Raw genomic sequence first — 19,809 nt, forward strand, 5'->3', positions numbered from 1 at the left:
GGAATGAGGCAAGAACAAATGGTAAATAGATAACTAAACTGAACTAGATGGAGGGCTCGCGAGAGAGCATCAAAGAACACAGGGCGGTATGATGAACACCAACCAGTTTAGCAGGGCAACAATAACCCAGAGGAGTCAAAGAAGGACAACTTAGAGGAAGGAAGAGTGCAGCAGTAAAAATGAATTCCCATGACCAACAGAACAGACGATGGAAGAGGACCTAGAAGAGGGAAAAAAAACAAAGCAGACACAAAGTAGTCCACAGCAAAAACAGGATAGTTGACGAGGTACCTAGAAGAAGGAAGAGAGCAGCAGAGACATGGATCAATATAGTAAGACAGAGACCATAGAGGGGGAGAGTACAGCAGACACAGAGCATAACACCGAGGACAGAGAGGCGGCAGGGGGAGGCCGAGGGAAGGGCCAGCAGGGGAGCAAGGATGCTCGGGGGTGGAGGGCGTGCAAGTAATGGCGAGCAGGAAAGGAAAAAGGGTGTGAGACACACGCGAACAAGAGGGATTGCAAGGGAACGCACAGGCAAAGGATGCGCAGTGTGAGCAACCAAGGATGTGAGGTGCGAGGAACCAACTCAATCGGGGATCACGTGGGACCAAGCGGGCTAGGACACGCAGGCGCAAAGTGGCCGAGGATGGAGGAGGCGCTGGAACACACACGATCACAGGAATGCGAGGGACAACGCAGGCCGAGGATGTGTAGCGTGGACAGGCAGGGAACGGAAAGGATGCAGTGGCACAAACGATTGAGGGATGCGAGGGGCCATACAAAATCAAGGGCGCGCCAAGGACGGAGAGAGGCGCATGCACACAGGCTCACAGGAATGTCAGGGACGATGCAAGCCGAGGACGCGTGGAGCAAACAGACAGGGATGGAAGGGATGCGGAGGCACACGCGATTGATAGGCTCGGTAGCGTGGACGTAACAAAAGTTTTACGTGTCGTCGGGCAGCATATCCTGCGAACCTGCGTTGCTCAACACTGCGGCCTTATCCTGCGAGGGCTTTCTACATTGGGTCCAAACCTCAGATTTTATAGGCTCGGGAGCGTGGACATAACAAATGTGTTACGTGCCATCGGGCAGCGTATCCTACGAACCGGCGTTGCTCAACACTGCGGCCTTGTCCTGCGAGGGCTTTGCTGCACAGAGTCCAAACCTCGGATCTTATAGGCTCAGTAGCATCGACGTAAAAAACATGTTACGTGGCGTTGGGCAGTGTATCCTGCGAACCTGCGTTTCTCAACACCACGGCCTTGTCCTGCGAGGGATTTGTCGCAGAGGGCCCAAACCAAGGATTTTATAGACTCAGTAGCGTCAACGTAACAAATGTGTTGCATGTCGTTGGGCAGAGTATCCTGCGAACCTGCGTTGCTCAACACCGCGGCCTTGTCCTGCGAGGGCTTTGCCGCAGAGGGTCCGAACCACAGATTTCATAGGCTCAGTAGCGTGGACGGAACAAATGTGTTACGTGTCGTCAGGCAGCGTATCCTGCGAACCTACTTTGCCCAACACGATAGCCTTGTCCTGCAAAGGCTTTGCCGCAAAGGGTCTGAACCTCGGATTTTATAGGCTCGGTAGCATGGATGTAACAAATGTGTTACATGTCGTCGGCCAGCATATCCAGGGAACCTGCTTTGCTCAACATTGCAGCCTTGTCCTGTGAGGGCTTTGCCGCAGAGGGTCCAAACCTCAGGTTTTATAGGCTTGGTAGCGTGGACGTAAAAAATGTGTTACGTGTCGTCAGGCAGCGTATCTGTCATGGGTACCAGGCAGGTAGTTGGGGCAAGCTGGGTGGAGGCTTGGCTGGCCTGGCATAGGCACACAAAAAGCCCATAGCAGATACCTCCACTTAATTCCTTCCTAGTGTTTGTAGGAACTTCCTAGTTACCACTTCCTGTTGCCAAACAGGAGGTGCATGACAATTCATGAGCTCTCTAGTGTTTGGGTTTGGCTGGCTATATAAGCCACACCCAAGATTCTTCCAGTGCTTCGTGTTACTTACAGTGAGCTGCAACAGCAACACACTTGCCGTGCTCTGGATCAGCCAGCTTCAGCTTACCTGCTCTGGATCATCCTGCTTCAGCTTACCTGCTCCGGATCATCCTGCTTCAGCTTACCTGCTCCGGAACATCCTGCTTCAGCTTACCTGCTCCGGAGCATCCTACTTCCGTTTACCTGCTCCGGAACCTCCCGCTTCAGCTTACCTGCTCCTGATCATCCTGCTTCAGCTTACCTGCTCCGGAACTTTCTGCTTCTGCCTACAGGTACTCCATGCTTTCTCCACGCCGCAGCTATCTCCCGTCAAGAGGGGACTTCAACACCGGCACCTGTAAGAACAAAGAAGAACAGCGTTAGCACGCGCACTTCAATAAAGCTGCGCATACTCACCGAATCTTCCCGCTACGCTGGAATCCAGGTCAGTTGTACGAGCGCACAAACCCCTGCAAAATAAAGAAGAGACATTAGTCATTGCACTTGCCCCAATAACGCGGAGACTATTGCACTGCACTCTCTCTCATAACGCAGTACATACTTACCAAAGCCTCAGTGCAAACTTACCAGACCACCAAGTCTCCGGTAGCGCTGAACCCGGACTCGAGGTGCTAATATCACATAATCCACTCCTGCAAGGGAAAAGGGAGAGACATTACCAGGCGCGCTCAAATTTAAGGCGCTGCTCTTACCTACCAGCAGCTGCGCTACAGGCAGCGCTACTCACCCACAAAATACCTTGGCAAACAAGACAATACGGACAATCAGGACACTAAACATTCTCCGCGCAACGTTCACTTGTGGAAAAGACTTCTAGCCAGTGAAGAAACTGGCACCTTGAACACTCGGCCTCGCAGTGAAAGCATATAATAGCGTGTGGCATCTGAACTTAGCCAACAGACATTGGCATCATTCATATGAGCGAATCACGCCCCTGCGGATGCAGGATGGAGTGCTCACCTTACTAAATATCAAGTTAAGCCCTTAGGGGACATCACAGCACACGTAAAGAGAAGGGAAGGGTCCAGGGGAATCGAGTGAATTCAGGTCCGAGTGTATATCTTGTATTTGACAGGAATCCCTCCGGGTGAAAACAAGGGAAGTGAGAAATGGCAGCTCGTCCATCGCTCCTGCAGAGAGACAGGTGAGTGTGACAGTATCCTGCAAACCTAAGTTGCTCAACACTGTGGTCTTGTCCTGCGAGGGCTTTGCTGCAGAGGGTCTGAACCGCAGATTTTATAGGCTCGGTAGCGTGGATGTAACAAACGTGTTGCGTGTCATCGGGCAGCGTATCATGCGGAGCTGCGTTCACCAACACTGCAGCCTTGTCCTGAGAGGGCTTTGCCGCAAAGGGTCCGAACCTCTGATTTTATAGGCTCAGTAGCGTGGACCTAACAACCCTGTTATGTGCCGTGGGGCAGTGTATCCTGTGAACCTGCATTGCTCAACACTGTGGCCTTGTCCTGCGGGGGCTTTGCAGCAGAGGGTCCGAACCATGGATTTTATAGGCTCTGTAGCGTGGATTTAACAAACGTGTTACATGTTGTCGGTTAGCGTATCCTGCGATCCTGCGTTGCTCAACACCACGCCTTGCCCTGCGAGGGATTATTTGTTTTCCTCTTATAAGATCACTTTTACATTTGTTCCAGGGAAATGTAATGCAAATGCAGATACCCTTTCCCGCAAACCCACTTAGACACAATCCGTATTTCAAACCGGATGAAGGTTTCTTGATTCCTCTTATTTTTTTGGTTGCAGATTTTCTCACTATTAAGAAAAAAGAAACGCAACACAATCTTTGCAATAAATGAGATCAAGTTAATCTCTTTCATCTATCCTTTGAAAAGGATGTCCATTTTCATAAGCAACAAGTATTCGTTCCCACAGGTACTTTAAGCCAGGATGCCCAAATTTACACCAAATTGGACCTCAGCGGGGCATACCATCTTGTGTGTTTAAAGAAAGGAGACGAATGGAAGACCGCTTTTCGTACTAAGTATGGGCTGTACGAATATCAGGTGATGCCCTTTGGGCTTTGCAATGCTCCCGCCGCGTTCCAGTACTTCATGAACGATGTACTATGGGAATTGATTGACGTATGTGCCCTAGTTTACATCTACAACATCTTGGTGTACTCCTCTTCTAAACAGGACCACGTCAGGCACGTTCGCTCCGTCCTTGCAAAACTCTGACAGCACCAGCTATACGCCAAGCTTGAAAAATTCTCCTTCCATGTCACCGAAGTCAAGTTCCTTGTTTTTGTCCTCACTCCCAGAGGCGTCCGGAGGGATATGTACAAAGTAGACACCATCCTTAGCTGGCCATCACCGTCTTCAGTCAAAGGTGTCCAAAGTATGTTCGGCTTTGCAAACTTTTATCGCCGATTCATCCCTGGTTTCTCCCAGATTGTGCACCTGATCACTTCTTTATTACGAAAAAACAACAAACTGTTCCAATAGACGGAAGAGGCGGAAAAGGCCTTCCAGGAACTCAAGAAAAGATTTACCTCAGCCCCGGTGCTACAACACCCCCACCTGGATTTCAGATATGTAGTGGAAACAGATGCCTCCAGCAATGCAATGGGGGCTATTCTTTCCCAAAGGGTTCCCAAAAAAGGCCAGTTACATCCGGTGGCCTTTTGGTCGCTAACATTTACTACACCTGAACTTAACTATGCAATAACAGTCAAGGAAATCCTAGCGATCAAGGCAGCCTTTGAGGCTTGGCGGCATTACCTCCTAGGCGCCAGACATACCATCACAGTAATCACCGACCATCGCAACCTACAATACCTCAAGACGGCAAAGGTTCAATCATCCCGTCAACTCCGATGGGCTTTATTCTTCACAGAATATGATTACATAATCACGTACCGACCTGGAGTCCAGAACGGAAAAGCCGACGCCCTATCCCGCATGGGTACTGATGAGAATGCATATTCAACCCCAGACCCGGTGGCCTCCTTATCTAGCACAAAGAATCACCAAACCCTCTACTTACAAACCATCCAGATCTCAGTACTCTAACCTGCTATCTATCCCTAGAACACGCAAAGCCCATGCAGGCGGCTCTAGTTTCCATTCAGTCGCACCCACCTTGTGGAATGTCCTCCCTCCACACCTCAGGCTCATTGACTCTCACTCAGGGTTTCGCAAAGCAATCAAAACAAACCTCTTTGTCTGATGTATTCTGTTAAGTAACATACTATGTTCTAAAACTTGTGACCCTGTAAAATTAACAAGTTATCTCATGGGCAGCTTACTTGTAACCCTTAAGTAAGCCTCCTTTAGCTCTCTTACAGCGCCTCGATGCCCTCGGGCTGCTAGCGCGCTCTACAAATCCAAATAAATAAAATGAATAAATAAATTATTCCAGGTGACAAAGTACTAGGACTTACAACAACGTTAACTCTGGATGAACTCCAAATGGAAATTTGGCTCCTAATGAATACTGAGGCTCTACAAGGCTGGACCACTCAAGGTGAACATTACACAACAAAGAACCAACTCCAGTATTTCAGAGGGCGTTTATATCTACCGAATAAGGCACTACAAGAACAAGTCATTTCTGGTTATCACGACCCCCTGATAGACGGACATCCAGGAATTGCCAAGAGCCTAGCCAAGGTGAAAAGAAATGATTGGTGGCCGACCTGGCGAAAGGACATTACGCAGTTTATCCTGTCATGTGACATTTGTGCGCAGAATAAATCCCAGAAACAAAGACCTGCGGGCCTTCTTCAACCCCTGGAAATTCCACCAGCACCTTGGCACACACTCTCCCTCGATTTCATCACAGATCTGCCTCCCTGCCAAAGGTTCAACACTATCCTAGTGGTTGTTGACCTATTCTCTAAAATGGCCAATTTCATTCCGCTTAAGGGTCTACCAAACGCATCCAGTCTGGCAAAGGTGTTTTGAGAGCGAATCGTACGATTACATGGTTTCCCCTCCATCCTGATTTCTGACTGAGGGAGTCAGTTTGTGTCTAACTTCTGGAGGAAGAGTTGTGCAATTGCCCAAATCAATATTCGTCTGTCCACTAGTCACCATCCCCAAACTGATGACTAAACGGAGCAGACGAATCAGACACTAGAGCAATACCTACAGTGCATGTTACATCAAGTGGAAGAAAGCTGGAAGGATGTGCTGTGGATAGCCGAATATGCCTACAACAACTCGCTAGACACCAGTACCGGACAGAGTCCATTCTATACCGTATATGGAAGGCACCCACGTACTTCCGAATTAGATACCCCCATGGCCTTGGAAATGCCCGTGGTGAAGACTTTACATACAACCATCACTCAAGCCTTCAAAAAGGCAGCAGAGCACTTGATCGAAGCCAAAGAAAGACAGAAAAGATTCTCTGATCAACACCGACAAAAAGCCCCAGACTACCAAGTCGGAGATGAAGTCTGGTTGGCCTCTTGGCACGTGCCCATAAGAGGAACTCGAACATTTCCTCCCAGATATCTAGGGCCCTATGCCACCAAGGCTATTATAAATCCTATGGCAGTAAAACTAGCTTTACCACCAAATATGCAGATCCATCCCGTATTCCACGTGTCACTTTTAAAACCTGTTCAGCCTGGAACTCGGGTCAAACCACCACCAAATCCGGTACTGGTTAATGGAGAACCTGAATTTGAAGTCAAGGACATCCTAGATTCTAAACTCACCAGGTCCAAGTTATATTACTTGGAGGACTAGAAGGGATACAGCCTTAGAGCAGGCCATGGGAGCCTAGCGACCACGTCCATGCGCCACGCCTGGTAAGACGATTTCATCGGAACCATACGACCAAACCAGAGCCAGACGGAGGAAATACCTTGAGAGGGGCCTTAGGGGGGAGTGCTGTCACGATCCATGCCCCTGACCCCCTCAGGTATAACAGCCCCCTGAAAGTAGTTGGGCTAAAGCCCTTCACACTTGCCGCAAGGGCCTTAAAACTCCAACAGAAACATACATGGAGTCAGTCCTGGCGCCAGGCTCATTGTCAGGAATAAAGCAATACCAGTTTTGGACCTTAATCCAACATGGAGGCCTATTACACAGCTCAGTTCTTTATAACCAAGCCATGTGGTCTAGTGTTTTGGGTGTGGCTGAGCCTGGAACTACTTGGCCTGGAACTACTTTACCTGGGCTATTTAAACCACACCCAAACAGCAGCACATGCTTCGCATTATTTTGCACTCCTGCAGCGTAACGCTCACCGTGTCCAGCTCCTGCTCATCCGCTTCTCCGGCGGCCCAATCCTGAAGCCCTAGATCTGGATTCCATTAATAACCTGGAAGAACAAGAACAGCATTAGCGAGCAAGAACACTTACTTGTGAAGTAACCAGTCTTGAATCCATCCTGCGCTTTGCTTACCTCTCCCATCTCCAGAGTTCGCCGCAACCTGCAAAGGTAAAGAAATAAGGACAGCATTAATAACAATTCTTACCTGGGCAAGCAGCGAGTCCTGGCAGCACCCTGCGCTTCTCTTACCGCGCCCATCTCCGGGTTTCACCGTAACCTGCAAGGGAGAAGGAACAAGGTCAGCATTAACAAAGCACTTACTTGGGCAAGCTGCGCTTTGATCGCTCATCACTCCGGAACATCCACGCAACCTGTAGGGAAGAGAATACAGGTTAGCAATTAATACCAATAAACAGCGCAGCGCTCCGCGCATCAATAACTCACTGTGGTCTTTGCCATCGGCGTGGCAACTCTGAGATCGCAACCATCCCTGTGAAAACAAAGAGACACTGTTAGGGACCAGCGTAGTGGAGCAAGATGCCGAGAAGACAGAGAAAACGGGGTGAAAGAGACAGAAGACAGAAAAGACATTATAACTCACCTGGAAGACTGCAAGCAGAGTCAAAGTCACAGCCGGTCTGGACCCGACATAAGGGCACACGGACCAGTGAAGCAACTATGTCCACGGAACGCCCGTACCAACAAAGCACCCCTGCACAGAGACGCAGGACAGAGAGTTCAACGCACAAAAACATAAGGTGAGCAATGACCCGAAGGGAGGGGATTTAGACCAGAGGGAGGTGGGAGTCCACCCATCACAGAACCAGTATCTTAACCCTCCATTCTCCTGTTATAGACGTTACCCAACATCTGGCACATAACCAAGCAGATAGGGGTCCGGGATAGCGCTTAGACCTCCATCCAGTATAGTGTGGCACCACCGTGGATACCAGGGGAACGTAACAGGCAGTTGCTGGGGCACTTTCAATTGAAAAGATGAAAGGCCCTGCCACCATCTCTGTTCAGGGTCATATGGCAGGTGATGTTATTTCCTATGACATAATGATATGCATATTATTATTTTTGAATCTTGAAGAATCCTACAGATTTTAGTCACAGAATGTTGGCAAATGTGCAATTTTTCCTGGCCCAGTATTAAATGTGGTGTCATTTTTACTGACATGATGCATAATTGGCATTGTGCTGATAATTGACACTCTGGCATCAGAAGTGTTAGAATATTTCATTGTTCCTTCAAAATTGCTTGTACATGTCTTTTTTATCAATCTTTCCCCAAACATTGTCCTGTAGAAATGCCCCATTTTTACCTCTCCTGGTACACTTTGGTCTACTTCGCCCATATCAATTTTCCAAAAACATTCATATTGTCCATGTGTAGGTGGCCACCCTTACTTTTGCCTGTGGCCCCTTCTGTGCCCCCCACCTCCTGAAATATGATTCCGGAGACAACACTGTGTTGTGGTCTGAAAGGAGTACTGGAATCACATTGGTTGCACAACAGGTTTTATTGACCTGAACGGTACATTGCTTCACAGATGCAATAAATGGCAATCTAAAGTGAGCCTTTGAGACAACCACTGCAGTTACCTCGCTGTAGTGGGATTATGTCTCATGTATGTTACTAAGTGCAGCGAGGCTGGCAACCACTGCTGTTGGGCTCACAGCAGTCGATTTTTTGCCTATGATGGGTTCTTCTGACAAAGTTGGTACAGTGGCACAGATAGTCCGGGAGAGCCTGGTGATGGTGGGTGCACGTCAGGCAGCAGGCCTGTGTGCATCAAGAGGCGCGCCCGGGGGCATTTTACTGTCTCTCAGTCCGCTCGAGTCTGGTGGGCTCCATGAGCTGTGCGTGCTTTGCCCTTGAAGTCTTGTGCGATCTTGTTGTCGGGATCTTGCAAGAAGGATTCCTCACACACTGCCTTTAGTGATATGATATGGCATTTATAACGTGCCTACACACAAGTGTTTCAAAGCGCCACGTGGCAAGGGAGGGGAAACAAAGGGAAGACAGACAACAATTCTACTAGGCCAGGTGGCATTGAGATTGGGCAAGTGCAGGGGGTGGGGGAGTGCAGTAGATAGGATAACAGTAAAATAAAAAAAGGCAATAAATAAAAGTGCTGCCAGCTGGTGGCAAGTGCACAGGTAAGTGCAGATATCAGGCGTCAAGTGCTAGAAGGGGCTGTAGGGATACAGAAACAGTCCCAGAGTGCAAAGGTTGCCACTGGGGCAGTGCAGGTGTGCAACTGCAGGTAGGGGACCTGGGCCTGAGATCAGAGGGTAGCCAGTGCTGTATCAGATTCAATCAGGAGATCATCAGGGGAGAGGAGGAGAGAAAGCAGACGCAAAGAGGAAGGTCATGAGGTACTTCCAGAACTGGAGATGGTTCTCCTCAAGTTTCAGAGAGGCATGGAGGCTGTTCCAGAGGGAGGCCCCAACCAAAGAAAGAGATCTACCACCAACTTGCTGCTTGGAGAAGCAACTAACCCTGAGGGTGTTGGAGGCGGATGAACAAAGAGCTTGAAAAGGAAGATAGTTAGGAAGAGAGAGTTGGAGGTATTGAGGTCCCAGGCCCTAGAAAGCCTTGTGGACAATGCAAAGGGTTTTGAACTTAATCCTCGCCGCCACTGGGAGCCAGTGCAGAGATTTCAGTCCTGGAGAGATACGATCCCTGGGCTTGAGGCCAAGAACAAGTCTTGCAGTCCTGTTTTGGATGAGCTACAGAGGGCTGAGACTAGAGGCAGGCAGATTTAGAAAGAGGCTGTTGCAGTAGTTCAGCCTGGAGAGAACGAGAGCTCTGGAGACAGTGAGCTTCTGGGGGGAGGAGAGGAAAGGAAGAATACCTCTGAGGAGGTGCAGCTGGTAGTGCAACTTCTTAGAGACGTCAGAGATGTGAGGAGAGAAGGAAAGTGTGGAGTCGAAGATGACCCTGAGGTTTTTATCCTCACAGGTGGGAGCAGGAAGAGGGCCAAGAATTGCCGGCCCGAAAGTGATAGGAAAGGAGGGAGCAGGTGTGCCGATGAGGTGAATCTCGGTCTTACTGGCATTAAGACAGATCATTGGCGGTACACCACTCCTGGATGGTGGAAAGACAGTCAGAGATGAGAGAAGGAGAAGAGATGGCAGAGGGGAGCCTGAAAATGAGTTGAGTGTTATCCTCATAGACTGAAAGTTGGGGCAGAGAGCGGCAATGCAGTGGGCAAGAAGTGCCAGGTATTGGTTGAAAAGCCAGGGAGAGAGGTTAGACCCCTAGGGAACACCACAGGTAGAGAGAGAGAGAGAGAGAAGAGAGGAAGGACCCAAGTTGGACCTGGGACGGTCGATCAGAGCGGAAGGAAGTCAGCCAAGCCAGGGCCCGATCAGTGATATATATTTTCACAGAGGTTATCACAGAGTCGGTTGAGCAGGATGGCATGGTTAACTGCGTCAACAATAGAAGAGAGATCAAGTAAGATGAGGACAGAGGGGGTGTTGGAATCGAGGTTGGAGAGCAGGTCTTCACAGATGTTCAGGAGAGCAGTTTCTGTGCTTCTGGTAGCTCTGAAGCCAGACTGATGGTCATGGAGACAGCCAACAGATTCAGAGTGAAGATTAAGCTGGGAGATGGGCAGTTTTTCCAGGAGTTTTCTCTGGAAAGGGGTGATGGAGATTGGACAATAGTTAGCCGGGCAGCAAGGGTTAGCAGAGGGTTTTTTAAGAAGAGGGTGCACAAGGGAGTGCTTTAGGGGGGAGGGGAAGACTCCAGTGGCGAAGGAGTGGTTGCAGAAATCAGCCAGAGCAGCAGCCAGGGTGTCAATGTGGTCCTTGATGGTTTCGGAGGAACAGGGGTGAACCTGTTTCGACGGGATTTTCATAGATCCGACTTGTCTAGAAATATCATCTGCGGAAAACAGGGGAAAGGCAGAGAAGGAGGGAGGACAAGTGGCTGAAGAAGGGCCAGAGGAAGAGCAGGGAGTAGAAGAAGGAGGGGGAGAGGATGAAAGAGAGGACAGGATGTCCTGAGTTTTAGAGATGAAATGAGAAGCCAGGGCCGTGCAGTGGGCCTGGGAGGGGACAGGAGAGGTAGAGACTGCAGAAAGATTGGCCAGCTCCTTAGAGATTTTAAGGAGTACGACCGAGTTGTTAGATGCCGCAGAGATGCAGGCTTGGCTGTGTCCCCTCTTCTTGGTGCGGACGGAGAGCCAGTACTGCCTTTGGGGCAGGTGAGTTTGTCAGAGGATGTACGCCATTTCCTCTTAGCCACCCTGCACTTGCGTTTAAGGGTACCAAGAGTTACACTTGGCTTTGGGCTTCAAGCGGATCCTCATGACAGGGGCAAGAACATCGAGAGTATCAGATACAGCAGAGTGGAGCATGGAAAGGGCTGTGTCAGAGTGAGAGTCAGCCACAGGGAGTTGAAGGGGTGAGAATGTGGCGGCGAAAGCCTCAACTGACACACGCTTCATGGGCCGGATAACCAAGAAGGTAGGTGGCAGTGCTGAAGGTGGCTTGGCCCGAGGGGTAGAGAGGGTGAGCTGGGAGGAAAGGAGAAAGTGATCACTCCAGGAGAGAGGAGTGGAAAGAGGGAGCGAAAGGGGAAGGTCTTAAGAGATCAGAACATAAAGAGTGTGCCCTGCAGAGTGAGTCGGGCCAGAGGGGAGAATAGAGAGAGAGAGAGTTGCAGAGGTCACGAAGAAGTCTAGTGGAAGGAAAGGAAGCATCGAGGTGGATGTTGAAGTCTCCAAGAAGGAGGAGTTGAGTGGTTGAGACCAGGATGGAATAGGAGAGGTCCACCCACTCAGAGTGGAAGGAGGTGATCTGACCAGGTGGCCTATAGATGGTAGCCACAGTAAGGGAATGGCAAGGAGAGAGAGAGAGAGAGCCTGCAGACGAGGCATTCAAAAGAGGAGTGGGCCTGCGTAAGAATGACAGAGGCAGGAATCCACTCAGGGAAGATCTGGGCTACACCCCCTCCGCAACGGTTGGATCTGGCCGCGGAGAGGATCTTGTAGCCATCAGGGAGGAGAGTGTCAAAGCTTGTGGCAGAGCAGGCCATGACCATGTCTCGGTGAGACCAAGGATATCATTGTCAAATTCCTCCAGGAGGTGGCAGATGTCAGAGGAGTGTTTGACAGCTGATCGAGAGTTTAGAGTGGCAATATGGAGGTTACCGTCCTTGAAAGACTTCCGAGGAGTGGTACAAATCTGAGGTACGCCCTGCGGAGGTGTAGAAGAAGCCCGAAGGGGGGCAGAAAAGGAAGGAGGAGAGTGCAAGGAGGAGACAGCAGGGGGAGGCGAGGAAGCCGTGAAGGGGAGAGAGGGGACCTTAGGAGAAGAAAGGAAATTGATGAGGCGCAGGAAGCGCCTATCGAAGAGGAGAAGGTTGGCTTGAGGGCCTTGGACCAAGACGGTACCGTTCAAGTAAACATTAATGATGACCTTAGAGGAGTGGAAAGAGGACAGTAGGTCCTCCCACCGGGTGCCACCATTAAGGGGAGAGGAAGAGAAGGGAGAGAGCATAGAGACCATTTATAGAGTCCATAGGTCTGGTGGATGTCAGTGAAAGTTTGCCTGAAGGAAGCACTGGTATAGGTGTCAGCGATAGGGAGGCCTGGGTGGAAGACCAGGATGTCCTTTTTAAACTTCTTCCTACCAGATTTAGTTAGGAGAGCAGGATAGTCGATAGAAAAGCAGTTAGAAAAGATAGGCGATACAGAGAGCACCATAGAGTAGGTAGGGGGAAGGGAGAACAGGAAGCGAGCGGGAAGGGGTAGAGGAGAACACTAGGGAAGGACACAGGGCAGGGAGCAAGCGGATGAGACAGAGAGAGACGAGAGAAGTTGATGATTGGACAAGACGACAGGCTCTTAGATAGTGGTGGAAGGGTTTGCTAGATGAGTACTTTGCTAAAGGCCTAGGTTTCACAATGTAATTTTAAATACTTTCAAAGTGCAATTTTAAAAACTGTTTTAAAAAACTGGAGAAAGTTAGAGAGTCCCGAACAGATGGAAAAAGGCCTAGGTTTCACAATTCTATTTTAAATACTTTCACAGTGCAATTTTAAAAACTGTATAAAAAACAGCAGAAAAACACACCTAAGTTTGAGTGTTCCAAAAAGAGGGGAAACGGGCAAGGTTTCACAATGCAATTTTAAATATTTTCACACTGCAATTTTAAAAACAGTTTTAAAAATAGGAGAAAAACACACCTAAGTTTGAGTGCATACCTGAAGTGTTTCCAACCAATTAGAACATACATGCCCCAGGAGACTCCTGATTTTTTTGTCAAACATTTTGCTGTTTTTTACTGGCTCCCGCCTAAAATATCCCTAACCCCAATGTAGTTCAATGGAGAAATGTAGTTCTCCCGCCTCCTGTGTCAAAATCTCCCTCTGAGGCAATCTCAGACGTTGGCATGCATAGATCTCAACTCACATGTTTTTGGCGGGTGTCACCCACCTTGTAAACAGCGGACTCACCCGCCAAGCCTTCAACACGCCCAATCGTTTCAATGGGCTCTCACCCGCCAAAAACAAAATCACGTGTTTTCACCCGCCTTTGCGACACAAATGGTTGAGAGCTATGGGCATGTATGCATACTTGCCAACATTCCGTGACCAAAAAGATGTAGGATTTTTCAAGTTTAGAAATAATGCTGAGTTCACAGGAAAATACAAAAACATACATTTTTGCCACCAGTGGAACATTCTAAAAAACACAACCCTTCAAACAACACAGCATGGAACGACGTACAAATGTTTAAAATGTATACTTCTGAATGGTAACTTAACAACAAATTCAATTACCTAGAAGGTAATCACACAGAGCTGGTAGAAACGTTTGCTGCTGCTCTCCAGTAGCAGCCTGGGAGTACATATTTAATCCAGCAGTGTAATTTGAATATTGAACGACAGACTGATACCCTCCTCCGTCTGATAGGCAATGCTGTGTAATGGTGGTACGCTCTGCCACTTGTTTTCACTAGTGTTTCACTGAAAGTCTGTCCCTGCAAGAGTGCAGGGCTCTGCCACTTGTCTTCACTGGTGTTTCACTGAAAGTCTGTCCCACCCCACAGACAGACTGTGTTGCATGTGTTGTCCTATGCCCGGTCTCAAGCAGCCCACATTAGAGTCACATAAATTACCTGACACTGGAAAAAGCAGTAGGATGTGTCATCCAAATCTGTAGGCGGTAGGCCTGCTTAAAAAGCAGAAGCCTACTGCCTAAATCAGTAGGGTTGGCAAGTATGTGTATGATAGATTGTATCTCAGTCTATGGTGAGAAGTTGTTATTGTTGGAACTGGTAGTCTGGGACTGACCTCCATACTTTTTGATTGAAACAGACTCTAATTATGCACGTGCTTGAAAAGCCTATGACATAGCTCTCAACCATTTGTGTTGCAAAGGCGGGTGAAATCACTCGATTTTGTTTTTGGCGGGTGAGACGCCCATTGAAATGAATGGGAGTGCTGGAGGCTTGGCGGGTGAGTCAGCCTTTTACAAGGCGGGTGACACCCGCCAAAAGCGTGTGAGTTGAGAGCTATGCTATGATTAACTCAGTGGCGTCGCTAGGGTGGGCCTGCCCACCCCCCCGTGAAACCCTGTGCCCCCCTACCTAAGATGAGCAGTGACCATGTTGTTCTCCCCCTACATTTGTCTGTGCACCCCCTACTTTTGTCTTTGGCCCCCTCTGTCCCCCTCATAGCTCTCAACCATTTGCCTCGCAAAAGCGGGTGAAATCACCCGATTTTGTTTTTGGCGGGTGAGACGCCCATTGGAATGAATGGGCGTGCGGGAGGCTTGGCGGGTGAGTCAGCCCTTTGCAAGGCGGGTGACACCCGCCAAAAGCGGGTGAGTTGAGAGCTATGCCCCCTCCTAAATGTGATTCCTGGCGACGCCATGGGCGAGGGGGAAGGTACCGTCTACCCACACATCCAAGATAAACTGCCACCTTCTAAACTCTTATTGTCCCCAAGGTTCACACAAATAAAAACTAAATTCGAAACGCCCTGATGACTGGCAGGTAATAACATCAACGCTTCCCTGCCTAACAGGGTTACAGGGCCAGGCTTGAAAGCAATCCGAAACCTCCACGAGGAAAGGAAACAGAAAAGAGACAATACAAGCATGCTTTATCTGTGGCGCCCATCTTGTTTTGGAATTAACCCCTTAGCCGCCGTATTACACTAAATGTTGCTAAGGTCCCTTGAACTTTATGTTCCATCGCAGAAGGAAAGATACGTCGAGCGTATAAACATAAAGCGGGCATGAAATGCGTATGTTGGACCAGTTCCATAATTGTGTTTAAAAAGATTGAAGATATCTATGTTGAATGTAACCGTAAACGTCTTTGATATTCACCTCAAAAGCGACTTGTTGTTTTTACCCTTTTTTTATCTGCTAAATGAAATACGCCACCTTGTAAAAGGCTACGGGCGTTTGTCATTCCTATCTTTCTTTTATGTCCACGAGCCCGGCTCCGAAAGGAATCGCAGATTGAGGAGCCGAAGATCTCCGAAAAAGGGGCGGAAGTGCCCGAAGGTTTCCGAGTTGTAGGTGGGACGAGCCGAAGGTCCCCTCTCAGCAGCACTTGTTTGGAGAGAGTTGCTGGTGAGAGCAGTGACTGCCCAGTCCCGCAGACGGTCCCGGAGTTCTGTGTGTGTCGTTCACGATGGGGGCTTGCCTGGGGATCTGTTCTCTACTCAGCTGCGTGAGTACTCACTTGCACCTCAATTACCTTTTAGGACAGTTCATCCCTGGAGTCGGAGTGTGCTTATCATTCTATGTAATTTGGTTTACATTTAAAGAGCCCAGGAGTACAGAGACAGAACATTTAACCTTTTATTTGTTTTTTAAAAAGGATGTTTGACAGCGTGCGTAGCAGGTTGATTTGGTATACGTTAGATAGGACTGGTTATGTGCTTGATTGGTGTGTTTTGTTGTAGTTCTGGAGTCTAATTTAATATAAATATATAGCAAACTTCTGGAAATAACCTGTTTCCACTCCTAGAATAAATAGACAACGAATTGTACTGTCCTCTTTTATTCGCGACAGCTAGTTTAATTTTTAAATCGAAGCGATCAAAATATATAATTTTAAAGCTAAGAAAACAGCTCGTGATTACTTGATAAATTGTAAGAGTGGGATTCCAAGATGACAAGTTGGTCGTGGTTGCAGGAGAAAGCCGTATTAAAAAGCTCTGCCTTACCATGATACATGTGTTTTGGACCAAAACAAGGAAGTGCGTGTGCATTCAGCTGGCCCTGGAGTATGTCGGCTTTTCGGAGGGGAAGAGGGTGGGCCCACGACATGTTAAACACTGGAACCTGGCTGATAGTCACTAATACATGTCACAACCTCCTACAACCAAATATCCCGGGAAGCGAGGGAACATTGTGTGTCTTTATATATAAGGTATCCTTTCCGGCGCTAATCCGAATTAAGAAATAGGAATGGTTTATTTGTATGTAGACAACCACGGAGACTTTGTGAATTGTAGCGCTTGATTGTGTATGTTGTGAAAGCCTGAACCAAAACAAGGCCTCGCACCTCTGGTAGACGTCTTGTAACTTGTAAGGTAAACCGAGAATCATTAAAAAGTTATCTGAGTTAAAAAGTGCAATGCAGGCTTGCTACGTTGCTGAAGTTAGTTCCTTCGACCTTATAGTTCTCAAAACGGAAACGTGGCTCAACGCTTACTGAGTTATGATGTTTCACATCTAACAAGAGACTCTTGGATGTATGGTTCATCCTCATGTTACTTTATAAACCTATTTTTTTTTTTCATGTTAACTGGAATTTCATATTCACGAATGTGTATCTGTGTTGTGGCGTGCAATGGTGAACTTCACACAATATTGTAATGAGAAGCTTTTAATCTGCAGATAACACTACGTACACATAGGGGCAGTTAGATTAGCTGATATATATGTCCCTTGTACAGATCTGGGGTTCTGTAGAATATATTTGATTGTCTCTATGAGCAGGAGGAGCGCCGCGCATGTGACGGCTGACTCCCTGGGTCTGCTTGATCTCCCTGTGGTCCCTGCTGCTCATGCAGACGAAGTTTTGTGAGAGTACGGCCGCAGCTGCTCCTCGTAGTGCTGGGCAATCTATTGTGTTTTGGAGATATATCTTCAATATAGGATGAGACAATATCGTTAACATCGAGATATATACATTATTACATATACTATTTTTTTAAATGTACTTTTTTGATATTTACATAGCTGTGTGTATTCTCAAACTGGAAGAGGAACCCTGTATTTGCACTTTATTTTGATCAATATCTTATTGATAAAGTTGTTTGTGACTTCTCACGTGTAGTTGGCGGCTTACAACTGAGCATTTAACTAATGTAGACTATATATCGAGATACAGCCCAAAAATATTGCGATATGACTTCAGGTTCATACCGCCCAGCCCTATGCTTTTGCGATGCTCCACATACCTCCTTTTCTTGAGAAGCATGATGTCCTTATTCCATCATATAATCCTGATACTTCATCAACTTCCTTCTCAGACTTTGCGGATGGCCACCATCACTCATTTCAATGGGTGCATGTCCTTCATCGCCCCCTTCACTACCACTCTCTCGAAGTTCCACCTCTTACCATATTGGGTGCACACATGATTTGTGCCTCTCTTCATAACTTTGATATGTTCGCTGTAACTAAAACTCTGTCACCCGGTCCTTGTGGTCTTCCCCATATATCCCTCTTCTACCTCTGTCATGCTGCTTCTATATGTGATCCTTACATTTCTTGATCCACCACGTCGTTTTACATGTTTACTGCATCATTGTCTTACTCTGGACAGCCATTGGGGCGCTAATGTAGATGCAGCTCTCCTGCCTCTCAACATGTGTAAGAGTGACACCATGATTGTTACAGTTTGAGTGATCCTGAGGGCAGTCCCGGCCCCTTTCACTGTCTTGTTCGGGTCCATACCTGATGCAATGGCCAGATTTATTGCTCCCTTTATGAAACGATTGGCTCTTTCTACTAGCCCATTGACTTGAGGGTTATATAAGGCTGCCTTGATCTGCCTTATGTTGTTGTCATGCTTGGATTTGGCCATCTCATTCGACGTCAATGGACTCAGTTGTCAGGCATTACCTCTTTGGGTAGCTTTTCTCTTTGAAACAGCGACTTGAGAATGTCAATCACTGTCCTTGCAGTGATGTGATCTGCACACATTCAGTCTTTACCCACTTCCAAAGATAGTCTGCAATTACAATTCCATATCGGTGCCCGGACTTCATGGCTTCCAAGGGGCCTATGAAGTTGAACCCCAACTCCCCAACTTCTGCAATACTCCTTGTGGGGATGAGAGGTGCCTACCTCACTTTCAACCATGTGTTACTATTTGAACACTTGACATCTTTCCATCATATTCTTTATATCCTGGTCCATGCAGGGCCACCAGTATGTGTCCATGCCCTGCGTTTTGTCATGCTGTTTCCCAAGTGCGCAGAATGGGCACTCTATTGTATAATTTTTCTTCACGCATTGCAGGGGTCGGGGGGTGTAACCCTCGGTCACCCATGAATAGTAAGTCGTCACTTTGTGTATTTATGCTACTTTTCAGTGTGGTCGGAGCCCTTCTGAAATCACCTTATCAGGCCATCCATAATTGGCCTATCTCGTCAGCTTCGGCACTGATTCATCTTTGACAGATTCATCTAACCACTGTTGCTTGCTCATTTCCATGAATTATTTGCTTCTTAAACCACTGACGCCACTACGCGTTCGTCTTGCAGGAACTACGCACTCGTCTTGCAGGAAAGTGTTATCTGTCATTTTGTTCAGACAGGTGTGACATGCAATCAGCCTGCAAGTTCTTCCATTGAGGAATGTGCATTATTTCATACATATATTCCTGTAGTTCGGATGTCTTTGTGCCCCCTCTCCCCCCCCACCTCCCCAGGGTCCAGCATGTGCACCAGAGGCTTTTTATCTGTAACCAGGTAACGCTTGATTCCCAGCACAAGTGCTGAAGTATTCCACTGCCCATGCAAGTATCTCTTTCTCTGTAGTTGAATAATCTTTTCCCCCCTCAGACAGTGCGTTGGGTGCAAACACTACCCTCATTGTTTGTTGGCGTTTTTTACACGGCTATCGGTCGTGGGACTTTATATTCACCGATAGATGTGCAGTTTCAAGAGAGCGTTACTTGGCAGAACTGTTTCTAGTGAATAGTGCTAGATACTAATTTGGCCTGCATACATTGGCTTCCGGTGTGCTCATTTTCCATTATGGCGGCGGATAAAACGCGCAGCTACGATGACAAGTATGTTTTAGAGTTATTAGCAAAGTCTTTCTTATTTTCCACTGAGGGTGAAAGCTCCCCTCTAACTAACATCTGTAATTGGGATGAGCTGTTCCAAATGAAAAAAACGTTTGATACGTACAGAACTTCATGATACGTACAGAACTTCATGGTACTATTATGTTAGAGTACCTGAGAAATGGAGTTTTACCACAAGGACTTGTTGTGAATAACGAACCCAGACTTTTTCTTGACAAGGAGTTTGTTGTCAGATGGAGTTATATTGCCAAC

General features: G+C 47.8%; 1 protein-coding gene across 1 annotated transcript in view; it reads left to right on the forward strand.

Moving 5' to 3' along the window:
• The first annotated feature begins 15,789 nt into the window (after positions 1-15,789).
• SERINC2 (serine incorporator 2) overlaps positions 15,790-19,809 on the forward strand; it is a 308,632-nt gene continuing 304,612 nt past the window's right edge. The window contains exon 1 of the mRNA XM_069623045.1: positions 15,790-15,957. Coding sequence (XP_069479146.1) covers positions 15,919-15,957 — 39 coding nt within the window. The 5' untranslated portion in view covers positions 15,790-15,918. The remainder of the gene's footprint in view (positions 15,958-19,809) is intronic.

Source organism: Ambystoma mexicanum, chromosome 11 (assembly GCF_040938575.1).
Source record: "Ambystoma mexicanum isolate Mex_15411 chromosome 11, UKY_AmexF1_1, whole genome shotgun sequence".
Taxonomy (NCBI): domain Eukaryota; kingdom Metazoa; phylum Chordata; class Amphibia; order Caudata; family Ambystomatidae; genus Ambystoma; species Ambystoma mexicanum.